The sequence below is a fragment of the Bombus vancouverensis genome, chromosome 8 (assembly GCF_051014615.1).
Source record: "Bombus vancouverensis nearcticus chromosome 8, iyBomVanc1_principal, whole genome shotgun sequence".
NCBI classification, from domain to species: Eukaryota; Metazoa; Arthropoda; class Insecta; order Hymenoptera; family Apidae; genus Bombus; species Bombus vancouverensis.
The window spans coordinates 17,754,977-17,775,389 of record NC_134918.1 but is presented as its reverse complement, the minus strand read 5'-3'; the positions used below and the strand labels follow the sequence as shown (position 1 = coordinate 17,775,389).

General features: G+C 26.4%; 3 protein-coding genes across 14 annotated transcripts; 1 reads left to right on the top strand and 2 right to left on the bottom strand.

Annotated features, from left to right (window-relative positions):
• The first annotated feature begins 54 nt into the window (after window positions 1-54).
• Window positions 55-3,196, top strand: eIF2Bepsilon (eukaryotic translation initiation factor 2B subunit epsilon). Of its 2 annotated transcripts, none has more exons than XM_076620468.1 (3): window positions 55-744; window positions 943-2,217; window positions 3,060-3,196. In XM_076620468.1, exons 1-2 carry the CDS (start codon window positions 55-57, stop codon window positions 2,182-2,184), a joined length of 1,932 nt encoding a protein of 643 aa, XP_076476583.1. In that variant the 3' UTR covers window positions 2,185-2,217; window positions 3,060-3,196. The 2 variants fall into 2 exon arrangements, with proteins under 2 accessions (XP_076476583.1, XP_033195474.1); XM_033339583.2 differs by lacking the exon at window positions 3,060-3,196 and adding an exon at window positions 2,542-2,761.
• On the bottom strand, window positions 2,347-20,198 carry LOC117159595 (glutathione synthetase). 11 transcript variants are annotated; one of them, XM_076620464.1, is made up of 12 exons: window positions 20,084-20,152; window positions 11,778-11,894; window positions 10,808-11,142; window positions 8,315-8,461; window positions 7,471-7,609; window positions 6,724-7,203; window positions 5,990-6,528; window positions 5,424-5,614; window positions 4,609-4,868; window positions 3,791-3,937; window positions 2,778-3,186; window positions 2,347-2,658 (listed from the first exon to the last, which is right to left on the bottom strand). In XM_076620464.1, the coding sequence occupies exons 4-12, from the start codon at window positions 8,392-8,394 to the stop codon at window positions 2,531-2,533; spliced, it is 2,373 nt and encodes a 790-aa protein (XP_076476579.1). In that variant the 5' UTR covers window positions 8,395-8,461; window positions 10,808-11,142; window positions 11,778-11,894; window positions 20,084-20,152; the 3' UTR covers window positions 2,347-2,530. The 11 variants fall into 11 exon arrangements, with proteins under 11 accessions (XP_076476579.1, XP_076476573.1, XP_076476575.1 ...); XM_076620458.1 differs by having other exon boundaries at window positions 2,763-3,186; window positions 20,084-20,150; XM_076620460.1 differs by having other exon boundaries at window positions 2,763-3,186; window positions 10,984-11,142; window positions 20,084-20,150.
• On the bottom strand, window positions 13,007-14,974 carry LOC117159625 (required for meiotic nuclear division protein 1 homolog). The gene is made up of 4 exons (XM_076620472.1): window positions 14,839-14,974; window positions 14,206-14,425; window positions 13,766-14,123; window positions 13,007-13,297 (listed from the first exon to the last, which is right to left on the bottom strand). The coding sequence occupies exons 1-4, from the start codon at window positions 14,873-14,875 to the stop codon at window positions 13,136-13,138; spliced, it is 777 nt and encodes a 258-aa protein (XP_076476587.1). The 5' UTR covers window positions 14,876-14,974; the 3' UTR covers window positions 13,007-13,135.
• Window positions 20,199-20,413: the final 215 nt, after the last annotated feature.

Sequence of the window (20,413 nt, the reverse complement as noted above, 5' to 3'; positions counted from 1 at the left end):
TGAATATCTTGTATGAATTGCTTTAAGGATTATAAAAAGCTCAAATAAAACGAAATGACTACAAAAATGGGGAAGAAACAAATTATACAGGCTGTAGTTCTTGCAGATGATTTTATAACGAGCTTGACACCTGTACAAGATATATTCCCAACTATATTAATGCCTGTAATAAATATTCCAGTGTTAGATTATTTGGTGGAAACACTGATTAAATCCAGAGTGCAAGAATTATTCCTTTATTGTAGTAACCATGTAGACTTGATAAGAGCATACATCAAACAGAAAAAATGGTTTAAAATATCAGTTTCTTTAATTGTATCAGATACTTGTACTTCTCTTGGAGATGCTCTTAGAGATATTGATACAAAAGGTTCAATTCGTGGTAATTTTATACTTATAAGAGGAGATGCATTTATTAATGCTGATCTTACCAATCTTTTAATCAATCATTGTGCAAAACTGAAAGAAGATAAAGGTGCATCCATGACCATGGTACTAAGAAATATTGGATCTATGAATGAATCTTTCTTGAAGCATGAATCATGTTTGGTAGTTTCTGACAAAAGTAGCAAAAAGATTCTACATTATAATATAATACGGAAAGATTTGAAGAAAGTGAAGTTAGAATTAAATTGGTTTTTGGATCATAGTGAGATTGAAATTAACACTTGTTTTATGGATACTCATGTTTATTTATGTTCTCCTTCTGTGTTACCATTATTCTCTGACAATTTTGATTTCCAAGTAAGTAATATAAAACATAACTAAAGATATAAAATTAAATTTCTTCATATTTAAAAATGTATATTTTTTACATTACATTAAATAAATGTTTTTTAATAAGTTTTTTAAGACATAAGTAATTAATCTAATATTTTTCTAACAATTAAAAGTAAGAAATGAACAATATATTAAGTAATAATCTTTATATGTTATTAACAGACAATGGAAGATTTCATTCGAGGAGTGTTGATGAATGAAGAAATTTTAAATTCTCGAATTTATTGGCAACAATTAAATCCTCAGGATTATAGTCTGCCAATTGTATCATGGAATGCATATCATACTCTTAACCGAGACATTCTGAACAGACATAGTTTCCCACTTACACCAAATGCTATTCCACTTTTAAAAGATTTTATTTATATGCCAAGAAGCACGTATAAACATAAAAATGCCACTCTTGCTAAAGGTTGTGTATTAGAGAAAGATAGCATATTGTGCCAAAATAGTATTCTTGGGAATAATACGTCTGTTACAAGATCAATTATTGGAAATCACTGTTTGGTAGGGTCTAATGTAACAATTAAGAATTCTTATATTTTATCAGATAGTAAAATTGAAGATAATTGTACTATTGTAAATAGTATAGTATTTCCAAATTGTTTTATTAAAGAAAACACACAAATAAGTGGATGTATATTATGTCCTAAAACAATTATTCGTACTCCAAAGGAGTATATTGATTCTATCATAGAATCAGAAAATGACAAAATTTCTATAAAAACAATATCAGAAATTGACCCATGTAATGAATTTCAACTCTTTAAGAATTATGATACACTAGAAAATGATAATTATGTGCCTATAAATACAGATACATCAAGTATTGATGAAGATTCTGAATGTAATTTTATTGCAGATGACACAAGCTTGTTCTTATCTGAGGTTATTGATAGCTTGTTAAGAGGTTTTCAAGATCAACTTAACTGTGAAAACTTAATTTTAGAAATAAATTCTTCAAGATATGCATACAATGTCACTATGAACAAAGTAACATATAATGTTATTAAAGCCATATTAAGTTTACCTTTCCATTACCTTTCAGAAGAAAAGGAAATTCTAACTAACCTAGATTACCATAAAAATTTAAAACGTGTAGTAACATATTTTTATCCAATTATCTTGAATTATGTTAAAACAGAAGATGCACAAGATGACTGTTTACATGCAATAGAAGAGGTTGCAAGTACAACTCCAGAACTGTTACCATTTTTGCAACTTTTATTGCATATGCTTTATGATAGAGATGTATTATCAGAAGAAAAAATTTTAGAATGGTATGAATCTAAAGATAAAGATATAGATTCACATGAGAAGAATAAAGTGAGAGCAGCAGTACAACCATTCATTAAATGGTTAGAAGAAGCTGAAGAAGATTCTAGTGACAGTGAAAATGATTAATCACATATTAATCTCTTCAACAATTTTGGAAAGGTATACTTAAAATTTTCCATATATGATTATTGTAAAAAATAAATCTTTCTAGTTCTTCTATTATTTAAAAATTTCTTTTAAAAGACGACATTAAATTAAATAAGAAAAGAGATGAGTAAGATAATAACGTTTCCTATATGTAATATAATGTCTTTATTTTTCTGTCATTTTTTTTGTAGAATAGTACATTTTGAGCAATTGTATGAATCGCATGTAAATAAATTATATTTTGTAGATTATTATGCATACCGAATATATAGATCTTATTAAAACATGTTGAATAACACAATAACAAGAGTAAAAATATAAATTATCATTCTATAGGCAAAATAGTATCAATTAAGTTATGCCAAGCTCGATGACGGTGGTCTGGAAATTTGATTACGTCTATCCAATGTCGTAATCGTGCTCCTTTGCTATTACAACTTAGTTCAAGTCCACCTAAATAAAAATAAGGAAGATATTGCTATAATATATATACATAAACTTCTTCAATACAACACACAGCAATATAATTATTAAATTTGAGAAAGTTAATGTATTACCAAGGTAGTCATTACTTTTGCCAAAATCCTTATCCCATACTGTGAGATATAATGTGAATTTCATAAGATCTGTTAATCGAGTAGCAAAAGTAAATTCTTCGTTCCACTCTGGATTTAAAGTTTTCCATTTGATTGTTGTACTTTGCGCATTGCGATTTGTGGTTTTCTTTGATACTAGCTTTTTAGCAGTAATACGTGCGATTGAATAGTCGAAGACACGTTGTCGATGATTGTTTGTCACGTTCTCTATAAGGCACAGCTTGACGAATGGATCAGAAAATCCGTTACTGTCCATAGGAAGAAGATTTGTAGCTCGATGAATTGTGACCGTCAATGCTCGCCGTCTTGTACAGTAACTTAGACTCACTTGAATCTGTCCTCGTCCACTGGAAATCACGCCCCAAGCTGCTTCTTCGTTGTCCACCTATGCCAACGTCGAGCTCTTATATCTTAGTGTCTGCAATAATGTAAGTAAAGTCGGCCGTCGCGAAAAATTTTAAACGCGAGAAATGATTATGTTTATAAAGATTAGTAATTAAAGATCAGTAAAATTCTTGAACGATAGTGAAACGTTAAATGCACAAGAGGAAATAATGAACGATATGCAGATTTGATAGTAAAAATTAAGAAAACATTCGCGTCCAAAAGGTTAAAAAATTCGATTTTTGGACTTTCGCATTTATATTTTCTTTTTCAAGATATAAAGATAAAATTTATAACGTTGCTAGAGTTATGTGTCACTGCTCACTATTTTATAATTATTTAAAATATGAATACATATATGTATATAGAAACGAATGAATCTTGACTCTTTAATAACTGTTTGTTTTTCTTTTTATACACGTATTTATTATGTACATATTTATATATGCCAAAAATCGACTCGAAAAACTATCTTTTAGACTAAAACATTCCTCGAAATAGAACAGCATAATTAAAATAATATAATAATATGCTTATATCATTTGTAATCGTTATTACTTAATATTAAAAAGAAATAAAAAGATTAGAGTTCTAATTATACATACTGCATAGTGATCTTGTAATGGAACATTGTAATGTTTTGTTTGATGCGGTTGTAATTCATGCAGAGGAAATTTTGCTTCTCCCAGGAAATCTTGACCTGCTGGATCATCCTGAAGTATTAAGATGTGTAGTGCCTTGCCATTCCATATCTATCATAAATCATTAATTTTTTCGATTAATTTTGCGATATTTTACATCATTATCATTTAAGGAGGGATATACCTCTATGAGTCTCATAAAATCAATTCTCTTTTATTCATTTATTTAAAAACTCAAAGGTACAATGTCTCACAAAAGTATTTGATTATTTACCATAGAAAACTTTTATGTATATGTATATTGTATATGTTACATAAAACATTTTAAAATTCCATTAGCACTATAATGAGGCACGACTATTATGATTATATTGTTTAAATTTAAAACCAATCTATTTACACACAACATATATTTCATATGTACAACAAATTAATATACAGCATGAACAATCATTTCAAGCCTACATATATATATAGTATTAAAGATGGTCCCATTGAATATTGAGATTTACTACTGTAATGGATAACTGATTGTTTAAATACTTTTGTTATGTCTGTAAAATATATGCTTGTATTAAATATCTCGTAGTTCTTATGTACATTTTTAGATGTTTCAGACTTTACTGATATGGTCATGATAAGCAGGTTTTATTACAGTGCTAATGACATTTCAAAATGCGTTCTATAACACATATAATAGTGGTTTTCTACAAGTGTTTGAATATTTTCGTGAGCTATTGTATCCTTCCTTAATCATTTGAAGAACCTGTTTTTATTCATACATCGGTTTCCGTTGTTCCATAGAAATTTAGAGTCTCATTGAATTCCGGATCCCGTGTTTTGTGGACCGTTTTTGTTCGAAGTCGCTTCGTGGTCGCAACTATGTCAACTGGTAATATGTTGAGTTTGCAGAACGGATCGGCAAGGCCATGAATATCCATTGGTTGCAGACCTCGTGCTCGTTCCACTTTGCACTGGAGACATTGAGTTGTTGGGTCGTATCGCAAAGCGACTTCTAGAGTTCCATAATTTTGTCTCGTTTCTATTTGGAAAAATATAGTTTGATTACATGAATTTAAACCTCAGATCCCAGACGTTTAGATCCTAGATTTTAGGTACTTCTCAGTAACTTCCAATATCATGAATTAATGTTTGGGTCATGTCATGAGTATTTGATATTATCAATAAGTTGGTTTTGGATATGTAAAATGAATACATTTCAAAGAATTTTATTGGATATAATTGTAGATCGGAAATGTTTATATCATATCTATGTATTAGCTTTTTTAATTTAATTATATATAGAATTTGAAATTACTTCAAAGCTCAAAATGCCTATGTCTTTGGTTATATCAAATAAAGTTTATACCTATGCAATCATACCATACATAATGTGTGAAATTCTAGAAAGCCTGATATTCTTATATATGTATATCATTATCCAATTCCTGGACTATTAAAAATTCTTGACTCAATATTCTTATGCTTTCACTCATTTCTAATAGATTTCTGACATATCAATCTTTTAATGATACTTTTTAAATATATTTTTGTTTTAACTATCCTTGTACTATTAGATATTAGATTATATACCTACCATATTCTGGTGTTTGTTGTCGTACTAAATCAATTTGATTGTTGCTATGAAGATTCCCTTGTTCTGAGGAAGATTGGTTTCTTTCCTGATCTAGACATTTCTCATAGACCTGAGACTGTTCTGGAACTTGTTCCATTGACACAATTGTCATTGTCGTTGTTGGTATCATTGGAACTGTTGTAAAATTTGATCTGTAAGATATCAACTAATATCAGCTAAACTTCCACTCTTTCATCAGGTTGTATAATAATAAGTTCATTCGCATTTTTTTAAACAAGCATTAGGTTTTTTGATACAGGCAAGCTGCTTGTTTAGGATTGCCATTTGTATTTAAATAATATGAAAGTAAACTGTGTATCTATGTGTGGAAAATAACTTTATGTTATTACAGGCTCATAGCTGAAAATATATTATAGTTCTGAAACTAATGATATTTGGACCCATATTTATTAAGGCATTTTGAAATTTGACTCCTTAAAACTTTGATTTCTTAAAACACCTTAAAATGTAATATCAGAAAACAAATGAACTTATTATATAATCTAATATTTATCATTCTTACCTACCTGAAAGATAGTATCTGAGAGCTTTTTGGTTGATCACATAAATTGATCTCTAATTTACAAGTAGGTTCATTAATATCCTCGAGCTTTTTGTTCTTGTCATCGATAATTTCATCTTCAAACGAAACATGCTGTTCGGTTTGAGAATCATTGCTGCTAGCTTTTAGAGATATTCGTGAACGAGGGCTTGTAGGAGATGGTGAAAGACGACTACATTGAGAAGTAATAGAAAGGGTAGATCTGTCTAACTGATCTAAACATTCCTCACGGCTATTTAATGGTGAGAGGCGTTGCCCTCGCGATTTAGATGTACTACTAGTTGGTTGAGCAGAATTTGATGATGATGAATAAGTTTTGGTAGTAATACTATCTTGATTTCTTTGTAAGCTTGACAGTGAATCAGACTGCCCTCGAGCTAAAGCTAGGCGTCGTGTTACTTCTTCATCAGAAGAAGAATCTTGAGGCTCTGCAGATTCAAGGGATTTATTACCTCCAATTGTCCAAGTGGATGTCTTGTGAATAGATCTTGACCATCCACGTTCCTGTAATTTTAAGAAAGCTACATTGTACATACATTATGCAAAAATCTACTATGTACATCCCTTACATTTAAACTATTATAACATAATTATAACACAACCTTTGTTCTAGCAATATCTTTAGCATAAAATTTTAATTGAATTTAATCACAAATTAAAATGAAGTAAAAAGGTATAAAATATAATTTCTATACATACCTTTTTCTCGGGTAAAATATATTTTGGCATTCCTTTGAGAAACCAAGCGCCACTTTTCTTCCACATTTCTCTACTCTCAGCGCAGATTCGACAAAGAAATTGCCTCTGACCACTACTAGATCTACTAACAATTCGTTGCATAGCTGTTCTTTCTTGTGTTCTTTCTCTTGTTGTGGAGACATTCGTAAGTATTGAATTTAATTCATTAGTCTCAATACCACATTTCTGACATATGTATTTTCGACAATCTTTACAGAGATTTGCTGATGCACCTAATACTGCACCAAATTTTTCACCACAAAGTGCGCAAGAACACACACAGTGTGCACTGTTCAAGCATCTGCTACTACATCTTCTCCTTTCGTTTAATCTTGTTGTAGTGACTATACAGACATTGCGTTTCATATTCTCCAATCTTTCTACTAATCTACCAATTCTTTCCTGTTCTGATAAATTTAAAGCTTCTGCTCTCTGAATGACCTAAAATATTGAAAGTAATGAAAAGAGAATAAATATGTGAGCTGTTTACTTTGATTGACATTTAATCCTTATGTGTTAATTAATAATATATTCATTATTTTATAGAATAATCATTCTTCTAAGGAAATTGCTGTGTAGGAAATGGGACAATGAAATTATTATACACATACAACTTACATAATACAAAACTAGAAATTCATTTAAGGGTCAGAAGCTTAAGTAAGAAGGAAAAAGAAAAGTTATATTTGTATTTGTTCGAAATTTTACCTGTATAATTGTCTGTTGTTCCTCCTCAGTAAGTACAAATGATTGTGCACATCGATTAGTGCCACTTGAGTAAGAATTAGAGTAAGTACCCCATTTTGAATCTAGAGAGCCAGTCTTTACAGACCAACCTGTTTGCAACCTAATTATTGATATTTTATTAAAAATGTATGTGTTTTATTGACAAAAGGAATATATAAGAATTCAAATCACAATGAGAAGTAACTCATATTATAGAATAAATTATTTATCTAATTATCATATATACATACATAATACATAAATAACTATAATAAGTAATTCTAAAACTATCTTTTAACTTTAAGCAGCATGAAAGATAACTGAGCTTAAAACATTGATTAAATTAAATTTCTTTTAATTGTGACATAAATTTTGTAAATTTCTCAGAATTCTCTCTCTCTCTCTCTCTCTCTCTCTGTCTCTCTCCCTCCCTCTCTCCCTCTCTCCCTCTCTCCTCTTTTAGAACTTTTTACTTACTTTTAAGCTGAATTTTTAAATTAAAAATATCTTTTTGACTGTTAGACTACTAAAAAAATTAAACATATTAAAAGCGAAATAATTCTCTTTTTAGATATCTAACTTTGATAATATTTTAACTAATTGTTCTATGAAAAATTCTACTTCTGTTATTTTTCTATAATATAAGATTTAAAAATACATTTTTTGTACTCTGACTACATCTTGTTACAGAACAACTTCCAAACTTCCATTCTGATACTTATTCATTCTATTTCATTCTAATTCTTATAAATTAAATTAAATTTCATAAAAGGACTTTCTCTATTTTCCTATATGCTTATAAAGAGGTGTTGAAATTTATGCTTACTTTGCTCTCAATGACAAATGTCTATCGTTTGGACAGACCCATCTGGTTCCTCCACTTATATCCTTTACTGTCATGTCCATTGTTTATCTTAGTAGAATTTTGAAATCATTTGAAATATATCAGAAACATTTTGTAATGTACACTAGCCTATAAAAAATAGACATTTAATTAATTAAATTTTATGATCGATAATCAAAGACTTCTTTTGATTGATTTTTTATTGAAAAAGAATTTTTTCGAAATCTTTAATTCTCAGATGTGTTGCAGAACGAAATTTGACTTACATAGCTTTTATTCGAAACATTTCTTTGTCAGGTTATTCGAAATGCCTAATGAATTATGTTTAATCTTAAACGATACACCTTATATATAAATATCTCAAGTTTTAATGAATGAACTTGAAGATTGTGTAGAATTAGTTCAAATAAAAATGATGTACGTGCATGTACATAAACATGAAAAATAGTAGCATTACTGTCAATTGCTTATAATGTAAAACATTCCAATTTTTTAGAATTACATTAATGAAATTAGGATTTTTTCTAAATTATTACACTAAGAGGTGAATTTATTAATAGAATTGAAAATTTTTTTTGTTTCTTAAAACTTAAAAAAAGAAAAATAGAGAAATATTGAAAGTAATAATCGATTCAAAAGAAAGTTTTGTGAACTATATATATAATAAGATGGCCTTTAGTTCGAAAATTTATGAAAATAAATCTGTTCTAAAACTACAAACTTCTGACGATATTTATCATCGATAGTATTTACTTCTACTGTACTGTTTATATTCTGAAGCCATATTTTAAATTTTATTCATTTGTGTCTGTTTGTTAACAAATACTGCTCTTTCACCCATCAGGTAAAGTTCAATGACTGTTTTCTTTTCTTGTTATTATTAATGATCATGCAAGTCAATTATCTGATGAAATATTTAAATTTTGAGTTGTGTTAAGACCAAATAATTTATAATAATTAAGATGTCTATTATGTTAACGAACAAATGTTATTTCTTACTTTGCGTTATTATTTGAAATTATCATTTGGAAATAATTCATTTCTCGAATAAGATATTAGAAATTTATTTGTATTACTTATTACTATTATTATTAATTATTTGAATTAATCATTTAATCAGATAAATATTGAAGAACCAAAGAGAAGCTAAAATTTAAAAGAACAATTTTCGTCGAAGGTAGATGTGCAACAAGTATTCGTTATACTTCCGCTCTTATATTATTTAAGTAGCTAAAGGGAGACTATATTTGGACCTAAATCGATATTTCAATGGTTCACACTTACATCGACTCTTACTTTCTTAATGCACTGCTACAATATGATTAAGTTGGAAAAGAAAAGCCGTCTTTATAAATCCAACATCTTCTAAATTAAAGATAACAAAAAAAGTCAAATAAAACTTGGTTAAGAATTTTTTAAAATTATTTAAAATATAATTAAAAACTAAAAAGAGGAAAAATATTTTTCAATCCAACAAGATCTGAATTAAAGAAAATCGAAAAGCATAAATAATACTACTTATAATATCGTTAATACTTTAAATTACTTAAAATATATAATTAATATTTTAAAATATAATACTGCACTATTTTAAAAAAGAAAATTGCTATGAAAAATAAAATTATAGTATAGTTAATACTGTAAAATGTAGTACTACTCTGCTCTCATTGTAAAATGTAGCTATTATTGAAAACTAAATTACTTAAAATATAATTATTATATCGGAATGTTATCTAAAACAAATCATATGAAGCAAAACATATGTACGCAAATAAAAAACCATAATCGATATAATACACTGAAAGGAATTAGATTTGATAAATATAACGTAGTATTGACTATAGCGATATATTTGCCGGAAAAAAGAGAAGCACAAGAAGTGGAACAAGAGAAGAGATTCGTGACGCGTGGCAATCGTATCGTTAACTGAAAAAAAGAATGAGCGCGAAAGTCCTACGTTGAAGGGCGATCAATCGAAAGCTCGTGACGCATGCCATCATTCCTCACAGGACTGCATTGATAGCAATTTCATTACTTTTACACGAATAGCAAAAACACATGTAACTCACCGACAATACATTAAACTATATACAGCTTTAATATTCTGCTTAACATTATTCAACCATTTAACATACAAAATTTTATCAAATATTTCAATTAAATTAGAATTCCAACTCGTAAACTTAAATATACATAAAAGATAAGAAAATTTTAAATAATACGATAAAAATAAAAATAAAAATAAAAATTCCACCCACTTCCTCAGAAGTAAATTGATTAGAATCCACACAATTTCAGAAGCGTAAAAATAGAAAACAAAGTAAACGTAACTTAAACATATGACACCCAATATTATAAATGAACCTAACTAATGTATCAATTTAAATATACTACCATAATAAAGAGATAAAATATGATATTTTTTAAGTCGTTAAAAAAATTTTAAACCATGTGAATTTATATATGTATACTTACGTAAATATGTACAAACGTGTAGCGTTTAATTTGAAAGTAGATAACTGCTTTGGATTGACATAACTATAAACAACTGGATGATTTGTAAAGATTTGTAAATTTTGTAATGTAGAATGTTAATGTCTATAGTATTTTTGAGAATGGTATTGTCTCATAGAATACAGAATTGAACTTGCCACGGCATCAGCTAGCCGACAAGTGGCTGCTATTATCGCTGAAACTGGCCTACAACTTCGCTTCGCTTCTGATACAGGCGCAGAAGGGTGCGAGTCATGCGTGAGATTCACAGGGATGTACCTAAGAAATTCACCTATAGAGCGTCTCTATTGAATTAGCTGAAACAACAAAAGAAAAAACAGCAGGCATGCTGCCCTTCGTTCTTTTCTTTTTATCCAATTATATATCATAATATATAAGGATCTTTATTACGTTTCACTTTATGCCATTTGTAAAAATTTAAATACAATTACTATTGTTTAAAACTTACTATTTGATTTGATAATATTGAAATTATATTGGTCCATAGAAAGCATAGTAAATAAGGTACAAAAATATTCGTATAAAAATATCCATTTCATTATGTTATTATATGTTATTCGTAAAGCTTAAAGATATTACACATAAAATTTACTATTTGGCTTAAGTTAATAGGATTTATATTGGATAGGCTGTACAATGGATTGATTCAAACAAAGTAAGAAGATAAGTTGCTCTTTATGAAGAAATATATTATGTATCATATAAAAATCTTCGTTTCATTTTACTTTACGTCGTTTGTAAAAATTAGATTCAGTTACATGTGAAACTTATGTCATTAGAATTACGTTGTACATGTAAATTGGAGTTATATTGGTCCACACGTGTAAGTGGATATGTTACTGTTTAAACAGCAATCTATTATTTATAATCATTGTCATAAAATAAGATGAGAGAAGGTAAAGACTTTGAAAGGTTAAATACAAAATCGTACCTTTAATACTTAACAGAATATAGTACACGAAGTTATATATAGAATCCCTCATTCAGTGTCCATTCCTTCATCGTGGCTGCGCGTGCGTATTTGCGTGCACATGTGTATACATTATACCTGATTATACATATAAGTGTACATTATCCTACTTGTAGTTGTGTATATGATTTTGTTTTCTATGTATTTCATTCTTGTATATCATATACAATACATGTAAAGATAAAATATTTTTCTTTTATGTATAAAATGAAAATAATATATAACACAAATTGTAATAATAAAATTCCAATATTAGTAATATGTAACACAAATGGAATAGTCATATATTATATAGAAGTGATTTTTTACATTATTTTCATTACACAATTTATATCAGATTATTATTTCTAGAATATTAAGCGTAACATACATATTTTAGATATCATATACATTATTATTAAATATTTTCGACTTTTATATTACAATTTTTACATTGAATAGAAAATAGAAATATTCTAGATTTAAGTAGGAAAAATTTTATCAAGATTTGCATTTGCAATTAGGAATAAAAGAAATCGAACATTTATAATTTTTTAAAATTTACATTATTTAAATGTTAATAATTATGAATGTAATGGAAGATAAAATATTATAGTAAACAGGTGTCCTTGTTCTACATTGCAATTATTGACGAGTTGCATTTCGCAGCTGCTGACTTTCTTAGGTAAATGTCGAAAATTTATTCTATAATTAAATTCATAGTAGAATTTAATAATAATAGATGAATAAGTAATAATAGAATTTTTCAGTCAAAATTTAATGAAACTATTTTTTTATTTTTTATTTGGAAAAATATTTATTTTATGTAAAAACTTATTTGCACTCCCTTTGCCTCTTATTTTTTCCTTTTTCAAAAAGTAATGTTTTATTTTATAATTTAGTATTAATCGATCGAAATAATATTCTATTAACATAATTATGTATTGATGTTAATTGTTTAACAATTTATATACGTGATTGATTATTTCATTGAAATAAATTATGTAACCTAAATTATGTACCAAAAAACGTGGATGGGGGAAAGAAATGCCAAACAAATAATATATGTATGTAACTGATCACAAAATAGAATAGAGTAAAGTGTGATGGTAAAATAAAATAATGTAATCATAGTATTAAATTAGCCAACAATTAATAACAACATTATAAACAAATATATTAACATGAATAAACACCACATGGTTCTAAAGTTTAACTGCGCAAAAGTATAAATTTTATTTATAATATGTATTTATCTTTTTACAATTAAATACAATATAGATAATAGCAATTACTATTACACTAATTTAGACCTTATAAATACAATTATAGATATTAAACTATGAAAAATATCTGTTGAGGTAATGTAATATTTCAAAAACAACTTCGACCATGATAAGAATAATGATCATCCACTCTAAACGAATATGATGGCGATCGCTTAAACGCATTGCTAAAATTCCCACAAGTTCAACACAATGATTTAATTTTTCGTTTATAACCTACAAAATAAAATTAATTATATATTTGCATATCATACATAGAGTATTGAAAATTAAGTGGTTTCTCATACAAAAGTAACGTAAAAATAGTAAAACAAATAGTTTAAATATGTATTTATCTAGTTTAATAGGTATCTAAAATATTATAATTTTACATCCCACATTCACATAATAAAAATTTGTATGTTTTAACAATGTAATCATGTTTAATAATTTTTCCAATAGTGTAATTGTAAATAAACAAGTAAATTAGTATATATAGTAATAAATAAATATATACTATGTATTATATCTTTATTTTTAAAATTCTTTAAAAAATTGTAATAAAAATTTCATTCTACATTCTTGACTATTTCTTGACTACTACTTTTCTACGAGGAATAATTTACTTTTAATACCACAATTTTCTATACACTCTATATACAAGCTCATAATACATAGCCAAATCAATGACCTTTTCTAACTTACTCTTGTGCGTTTTGCAATGTTAAAATACGAGCAAGTTTCTTGGTAAAGACGTTCTAAATCATCCCTTTCCCAATAGAAATCTGGAGTGTCTAATAAATCTGAGCTTAAATTAATTGAATGTCGCAAAGCAAATAATTCCCCTTGCTTTCTTAATACTTCATGTTGAGTCATTCTAAGCTCTCTGCCAGACTTTAAATCTTCAGTAACAAATGCTATGGAATCTATATAATGGTCTAAAGATGCTTCCCATATACCTAACTTGACTGATTGTGCCATTGCATTTGAGAATGTGTATTTATCTAAATTTGTTGCGTTTAAAGCTAAAATAATGTTACCATCCTTTATATGATTCTTTTTTCTGTAAAATATTTAAAGAGCAAAGAACTAAAATTACTGAAAAATAATGAAATTTAAATCTCTTAAATTTTAATAGATATTACCCATGATCCGCATAACTGTAACACATTACTTCACTTTCAGATTTTACAATGCATTCCATATAACGATTTTGTTCGTATTTTTTTAAAAATTCTAATATATTTTCACATTCGAGTTCAGAAATATTCCACGCCACTATAGTGCCTTCTCGGAAAAAGAAAACTTCTCTTTGTTCATGGCTGACATCATACTTTGCCACAGCATGTATAACATCTGGTGAAGCTGCAAAGATAATCTAAATAAAGCACATCCTATTTTACTTATTTGGAATTATGGAATTATGAAAAAAATAAAGTAAATAAGTATCGCATATAAAAATAATGTTTATTCATATTGAAATATTTGTATACATATGCATTTTAAAAAAATGTATTGCATAAAAGTTATAATATTTAAGATACCAATAAATTAAAGATTCTCAGAAGTCTAAAACTTTTTGCATATAAAATATTTTTCAAAACTTCATTTGATTACTATCATTGTATAAATTGGGAACATTTTTTAGATAATACAATCTTAATTATATACCTTTCAATTAGATTATAATTTTTATATAAATTTGTAATTTTAACATATATTTCATTATCAGTACTTCACAAGTTTGCTATAATATATATAATACTACAAATACTTACTATAAGCATTTATTTTATTAAAATATGATAACACCATTACATATAAATAAATGGAAGATGTATTATCTTAAATACACACTGGTAGTAAGTATGTTCATTTTGGTTCATTTTATATGTATATAAAATAAACATTATGTACGAAACATATATTTGAATAAAGAAATTTTAGCTTCACATTTAAATAAAAAAAAGAATATATAGATAATTATTTATGATAATGTATATTAAAAAATATTATGTATATGCTGCATAACTTATCAAATTTGACTTTGAGAAGTAATACTCAGTACACTGTTTTAATATATCCCTATAACAAATTAAAATTTCATCTCGTGTATAATATTATTTCATATCTTATTAAAAGTATGTGTCTGTCAATTTATGTATGTGTCTTCAATCTATTAGAAATGGACTGTCACATGCACCCAATCCTGATGCAACACCACCTTCATTAGCAGTAGCTAACTTTGTCCGTAACATATGACCACTTTGCTTATTAAGATATACATTATTTTCATCTGCTATTATAACACCAAATATTCCTAATTCAGAAACTAATTCTTGGGATTCTGTACTCATATTATTTTCAGGTCTGATCATATGACTCTTGTGAATTGGAGGATGAATTTTGTCCATAAGAATCCAAGCTACTCTGTCTTGCTTATTCTTTATAGACTCTAAAAAATATTTTATATCTAATCCATATTTGTTATTGCAACCTCCTTCTCGTTGAGGTTTAAGTACAAAAGAATGTGGATTTGTAATTCCCATTTCTATAGCAGCATCCCCACGTTCATCAAAATCTAATGCATAAAGTTCTATACAAAACAACATAATATTTCAATTAATATCTCAATGTGATATATTACTAGTAAAATAATTCACTTACCAGTGAATATTTCTTTGATCTCTGCACATGTTCTTTCATTTTTTAAAAATCTACTAATTACACCTGGCTTTGCAAGTGCTTGTTGAACTTTTTTAGTTCCTGCTAAATGATACTGTATGGTAGGACACTTAATTGCCAATGATCTTTCTATTAATAATCTTACATCCCATTCTTTCTGTGTATGATATTGTCCAGGTTCATACCCACATCGGTAGTACACTACAGATACAATATAACTGTCTACTATCAATTCCTTATTAGAACCCAATTTGGCAGTAGCTGCCAATTGTGTTAAATTTCTACGAATGACTCTAACATTTGGATTCTGTTTCTTAATTTCAAATTCGTGAAAGCGTTGATCACATATATTATATGTAACATCTTCAACAACAAATAAAATTACTGCTCTGTAAATAATTAAATATATATTTAAATTTTCTTAACCTGTAAGATCTGTAATATAACCTGTAATTTGATTAGAAACATACTGTTCATTTCCATATATCTTCCATGCTTTAATCATACTTGAACATATTATTTCCAGTGCATTATTTTCTGGAAGATTTTTTATTTCTTTATAATATCCAAGCTCTCTTAATACAAATTTGTGTAATTCAGTTGAAGCAGGTCCTAACCAACCAAAGCCAGATGCAATTGTATTTATTTCAACTTGTTTCCAACAACAATATGGTATACATTTCTTAATTGTATCTTCTTGTGGACAAGATGTATCCAACATTAAGTCTGAACGCAATATACCAAGAGATATTTTTTGTGCTGATCCCCCTTCTTTGTTTATAATTTTACAGATTTCAAATAACTTTTTGGTAAAATTGTCAACTTTAATCGTTTCTTCTAAAGTTGCTTTTAAGAAATTATAGTCCTGGGCAACTCTATGCATAAGTATATTTAATATTATTTGAATTGAACAAGCGTTCTCGAATTCTTTTCTAGGAAATGGAGATGGCATCAGAATAAACGGTGCAAATTGTAGGATGTTTTCATTAAAATTTTGTTTTGATCTCATACACATTCCATGCATAAGTGCCCAATCTTTTGCTTTTTCTATCAATTCTTCGAGCTCTTGTTTAGAAGAAGGTAAACTAAGTTCTGTGTCCATAGTTATTCCTTCCTTAACGTAGATGTTTACATAAAACCTTTTAAACCACAGATTTTATGTAAATTTTGATAATTTAAAAAATTTACGTCACTTAAAATTATATAAACTTTGTTGCTAATATATCTAATTCTTTAGATTATACATTTCTAGAAACCTATTATGAATATATCAATGAAATTTAAACATTTTTTGTATTACATACAATATATACATAAAAGTTTTGCATGGAAAATACTTAAATATTTTTGATTTTTTAATTTTAAAAATTAATATCGTGCAAAATAAATAATTCCTATTCTAAGAAAATGTATAGGAAATACTGCTATTTTATACAGAAATTATCTCTATATATAATAAATATTATAATTAACTTCTAGTAATATAATTGTTTACTAAAAAGATAAATATTCAGAGGCAGTCCACCTATATATATGCTATGTATACAAAAAAATCTAAAATATCTACTTGTAAATAATTAATATTAATAAATAATTATTCATTTATTCAATGGAATATATGCAAAGATATATGTACTTTTTAAAAAGAAAACAATTTAATTTTAAGAATACCTTGTTGCACAAAGTCAAGAAAAGGTTGCAATAGCGTATCGCAATAATACGACTACACTCTTTTGATGATAAGCATACTTTTTAATTCTGTATAGGCAATATATGGCGTCGTAATCTCTAAAGTATACAAAACTACAAATAGTCACATTTCTCATTTTATTGAACCGTGTATTATATATAGATAATATTTCATATATATAATTTTAATACACTCTATCATTTTAATACTTTTATACAGCATTTATAAATATTAAGAATGCTGTAAAAATATCGATAAAAAATATTAAATAAACGTTAAAATAAATAAACATGAACATGATATTGCACTTTTATTATATATTATTATTATACATTACTAACTAATTATATATTAGTTTGAGATTACACAAATAAAAGATACTGAAGAATATTTGTTCATTTTATGTAAATAAATTTTTTACATTCCTGTTATTGCACAAATATAGTTATGAAACATATACATATTTATAGGTTAGAGAAACATTCCAAAATCTCATTATCAGATATAATAACATTTACACTTACATTTTTATCCATATAAATAAAAAGAATATTTTACTTTATATTTTTAACCTCAAATTAGAATTTTTATTTGACTGAAAACGATCTGAACTACATAACAAACATAATATAAAATAGAAATAATTATATTTATTCATTAATTTAATTTGTAAAAGCAAAATACTTTTTTCAAAATTATATTAAAACTGAAATAACCTGTTCAATATTTGATATTTTAATGATACATTATATAGATAAAAAATATCATTTTAATGAATATATGTATTCAGATAAAAAATTATTCTGATAATACAATCTAAAAAGATATATATATATAATCTGTGGTTAAATAAATTACTGTACTAATAAAAAAGTTTCAATCTAAAAGTATAATTCATTAATTTAGTAAATCTATTATTTGTTTGATATTAATTTATCAATTACTATTTAGATATTTTATATATGTAATTACCTATTTCTAATTTACCATAATGTAATTTAATTTCTTTTATAGTTGTTTATATAAATATATATGACAAACAAAATGACAAACATGTCATTCAAATAATCATCACTCAAATAACATGATAAAATGTATTCTTATTGCTAGAAGATTTGTTTATTAATTATTTTTTTACTTTTAACTTTATTATGTAAATACATCATTAATAATTTAAAATGAAATTAAATAACTGTATTATAATAATGATTAATATTTTGCAATTTTTTTAAATATACATATTTTATATTAATATAAATATTTTTTATTTTTTCATTATTTTACGCATTGTTTATTTTAGTAATTATCAATTTTAATTTCAAGCTTTATATCCTATCATCAAAGAACAGATTCACAAATTAAATTATACAAATTTTGCAAAAGTAATGCATATCAAACAATTTATAATTCCAGTTTATATTGTTTATTTTATTGCAATAAACTATGAATGGCCAAAGGGACAATACATATGTATATCAAATGTATAGACATCAAATTCGTTATTGCTAAACTATAGATGTTTATGCATTTATGGAAAATTGCATATATAAAATGCACATAATTTGCAGAAATATATAAAATTTTCAAAGTATTTCTGACACTATCATATCTAATGTGTGAAATAAATCTCTGCTCAAATTGTTGCTTTTGGCAGCTTATGCAAATTTAGATGTGCATAAGCACTTATAGTTTAGTTATCGCTAAAGGCATATTGTGCTAATATAAGACTAATTATGTATAGTTCATTGTCAATTATAAAATAGATATTGCATAATTTCTTAATAAAATAATTTAAGATTTGAATAGTGCTAATTAAAATATTCTGAAGTTTACTTTTTAGTAATTTACTGGTCTATGTTTATTAAGCATCCTTTGGTTTTACTATATTCTATTAAATTATTTAGTCCTTCTTATATTATTCAGTTATTAATATAATAGGATAATTAATATAAAATAGGTATCAGAATAATAAACTTAATATTCTAATATACATTATCGTCTATATATATATATATATACGTCTTAAAAGATGAAAACTTTTATAAAATGCCTTTTGTGTGTTAAAATACAATAGTTAGATTCATATACAGGGTGTTCAGAGTTTGACCTTGAGTCTCAGAGTCAAACCTTGTAAATGCATTCTGCAGGTACAGTTAAATAAAAAATGTTATATATAGATTTGTTATTTCAAGCTTCATTAAAAATTTATAATATAAAAGTATGAAATACAATGGAAATAACAACAGATTTACAGTTACTATGCTATAAGACAAGATTAGGTTTACAAAGATAGTCCTTAACTGTTACTGTCCATTTTAAAATCTACGCTATGGTTACTGATACAAAACTGATAACAATAAAACACTGTATTCATTACCTTATAATGCTTATTTTGAACTCATTTCATTTCAATGAATCAATCTAATACTTCTTTGATGTACCTCTCTTTTTTAAAGTTAGTTTACACATAACAGGCCAATGGCATAAAATTAAGGACAATATTGAAATTTAAAATTACGTGTACTATATTTATATAACACTTCTTATTTGATTATATTCATATGATGTACCCCTAATACTTATAAATACTTACAACTCTAAAACAATTCTATATCATGAATGAAATCTAATAATTCTAGTATACTTACAGTTAGTTGATGTTTGTATACTGCTAGGCACATATAGCTTTTGTTCAATAAGACCTTGCACTAAAGCTTCCAAATTATATTCTTCTGAAGTAGCCAATGCTTTTACATTATATGCCTGTAAACAGACGGAATTTTTAATTTAAATGTATAGTTTTTGGTTATATAAATTTTATAAAAATTGCTTTCTAATTAATTTCTACTTTCTTTCTCCTTCTTCCTAGTTAATTTCTTACATATTAATTTAATATAAATATAAAATAAGTAAAATACCTTTTCTGAGAAAATTAAATCTTATTTCTTTCATTCTCAAATTTTATCTTACTATGATAA

What these genes read in the sequence shown, in the direction of transcription:
- eIF2Bepsilon (XM_076620468.1), top strand. Translation starts at nt 55, where the DNA reads ATGACTACAAAAATGGGGAAGAAACAAATTATACAGGCTGTAGTTCTT. An exon ending in CTGACAATTTTGATTTCCAA is followed by an intron (nt 745 to 942) that starts GTAAGTAATATA and finishes TGTTATTAACAG; the next exon opens with ACAATGGAAGATTTCATTCG.
- LOC117159595 (XM_076620461.1), bottom strand. Translation starts at nt 8,394, where the DNA reads ATGGACATGACAGTAAAGGATATAAGTGGAGGAACCAGATGGGTCTGT. An exon ending in AACAACAGACAATTATACAG is followed by an intron (nt 7,204 to 7,470) that starts GTAAAATTTCGA and finishes TCAATATTTTAG; the next exon opens with GTCATTCAGAGAGCAGAAGC. An exon ending in ATATTTTACCCGAGAAAAAG is followed by an intron (nt 6,529 to 6,723) that starts GTATGTATAGAA and finishes TTAAAATTACAG; the next exon opens with GAACGTGGATGGTCAAGATC.
- LOC117159625 (XM_076620472.1), bottom strand. Translation starts at nt 14,875, where the DNA reads ATGGTGTTATCATATTTTAATAAAATAAATGCTTATA. An exon ending in TACAGTTATGCGGATCATGG is followed by an intron (nt 14,124 to 14,205) that starts GTAATATCTATT and finishes AATATTTTACAG; the next exon opens with AAAAAAGAATCATATAAAGG. An exon ending in ACATTGCAAAACGCACAAGA is followed by an intron (nt 13,298 to 13,765) that starts GTAAGTTAGAAA and finishes TTTATTTTGTAG; the next exon opens with GTTATAAACGAAAAATTAAA.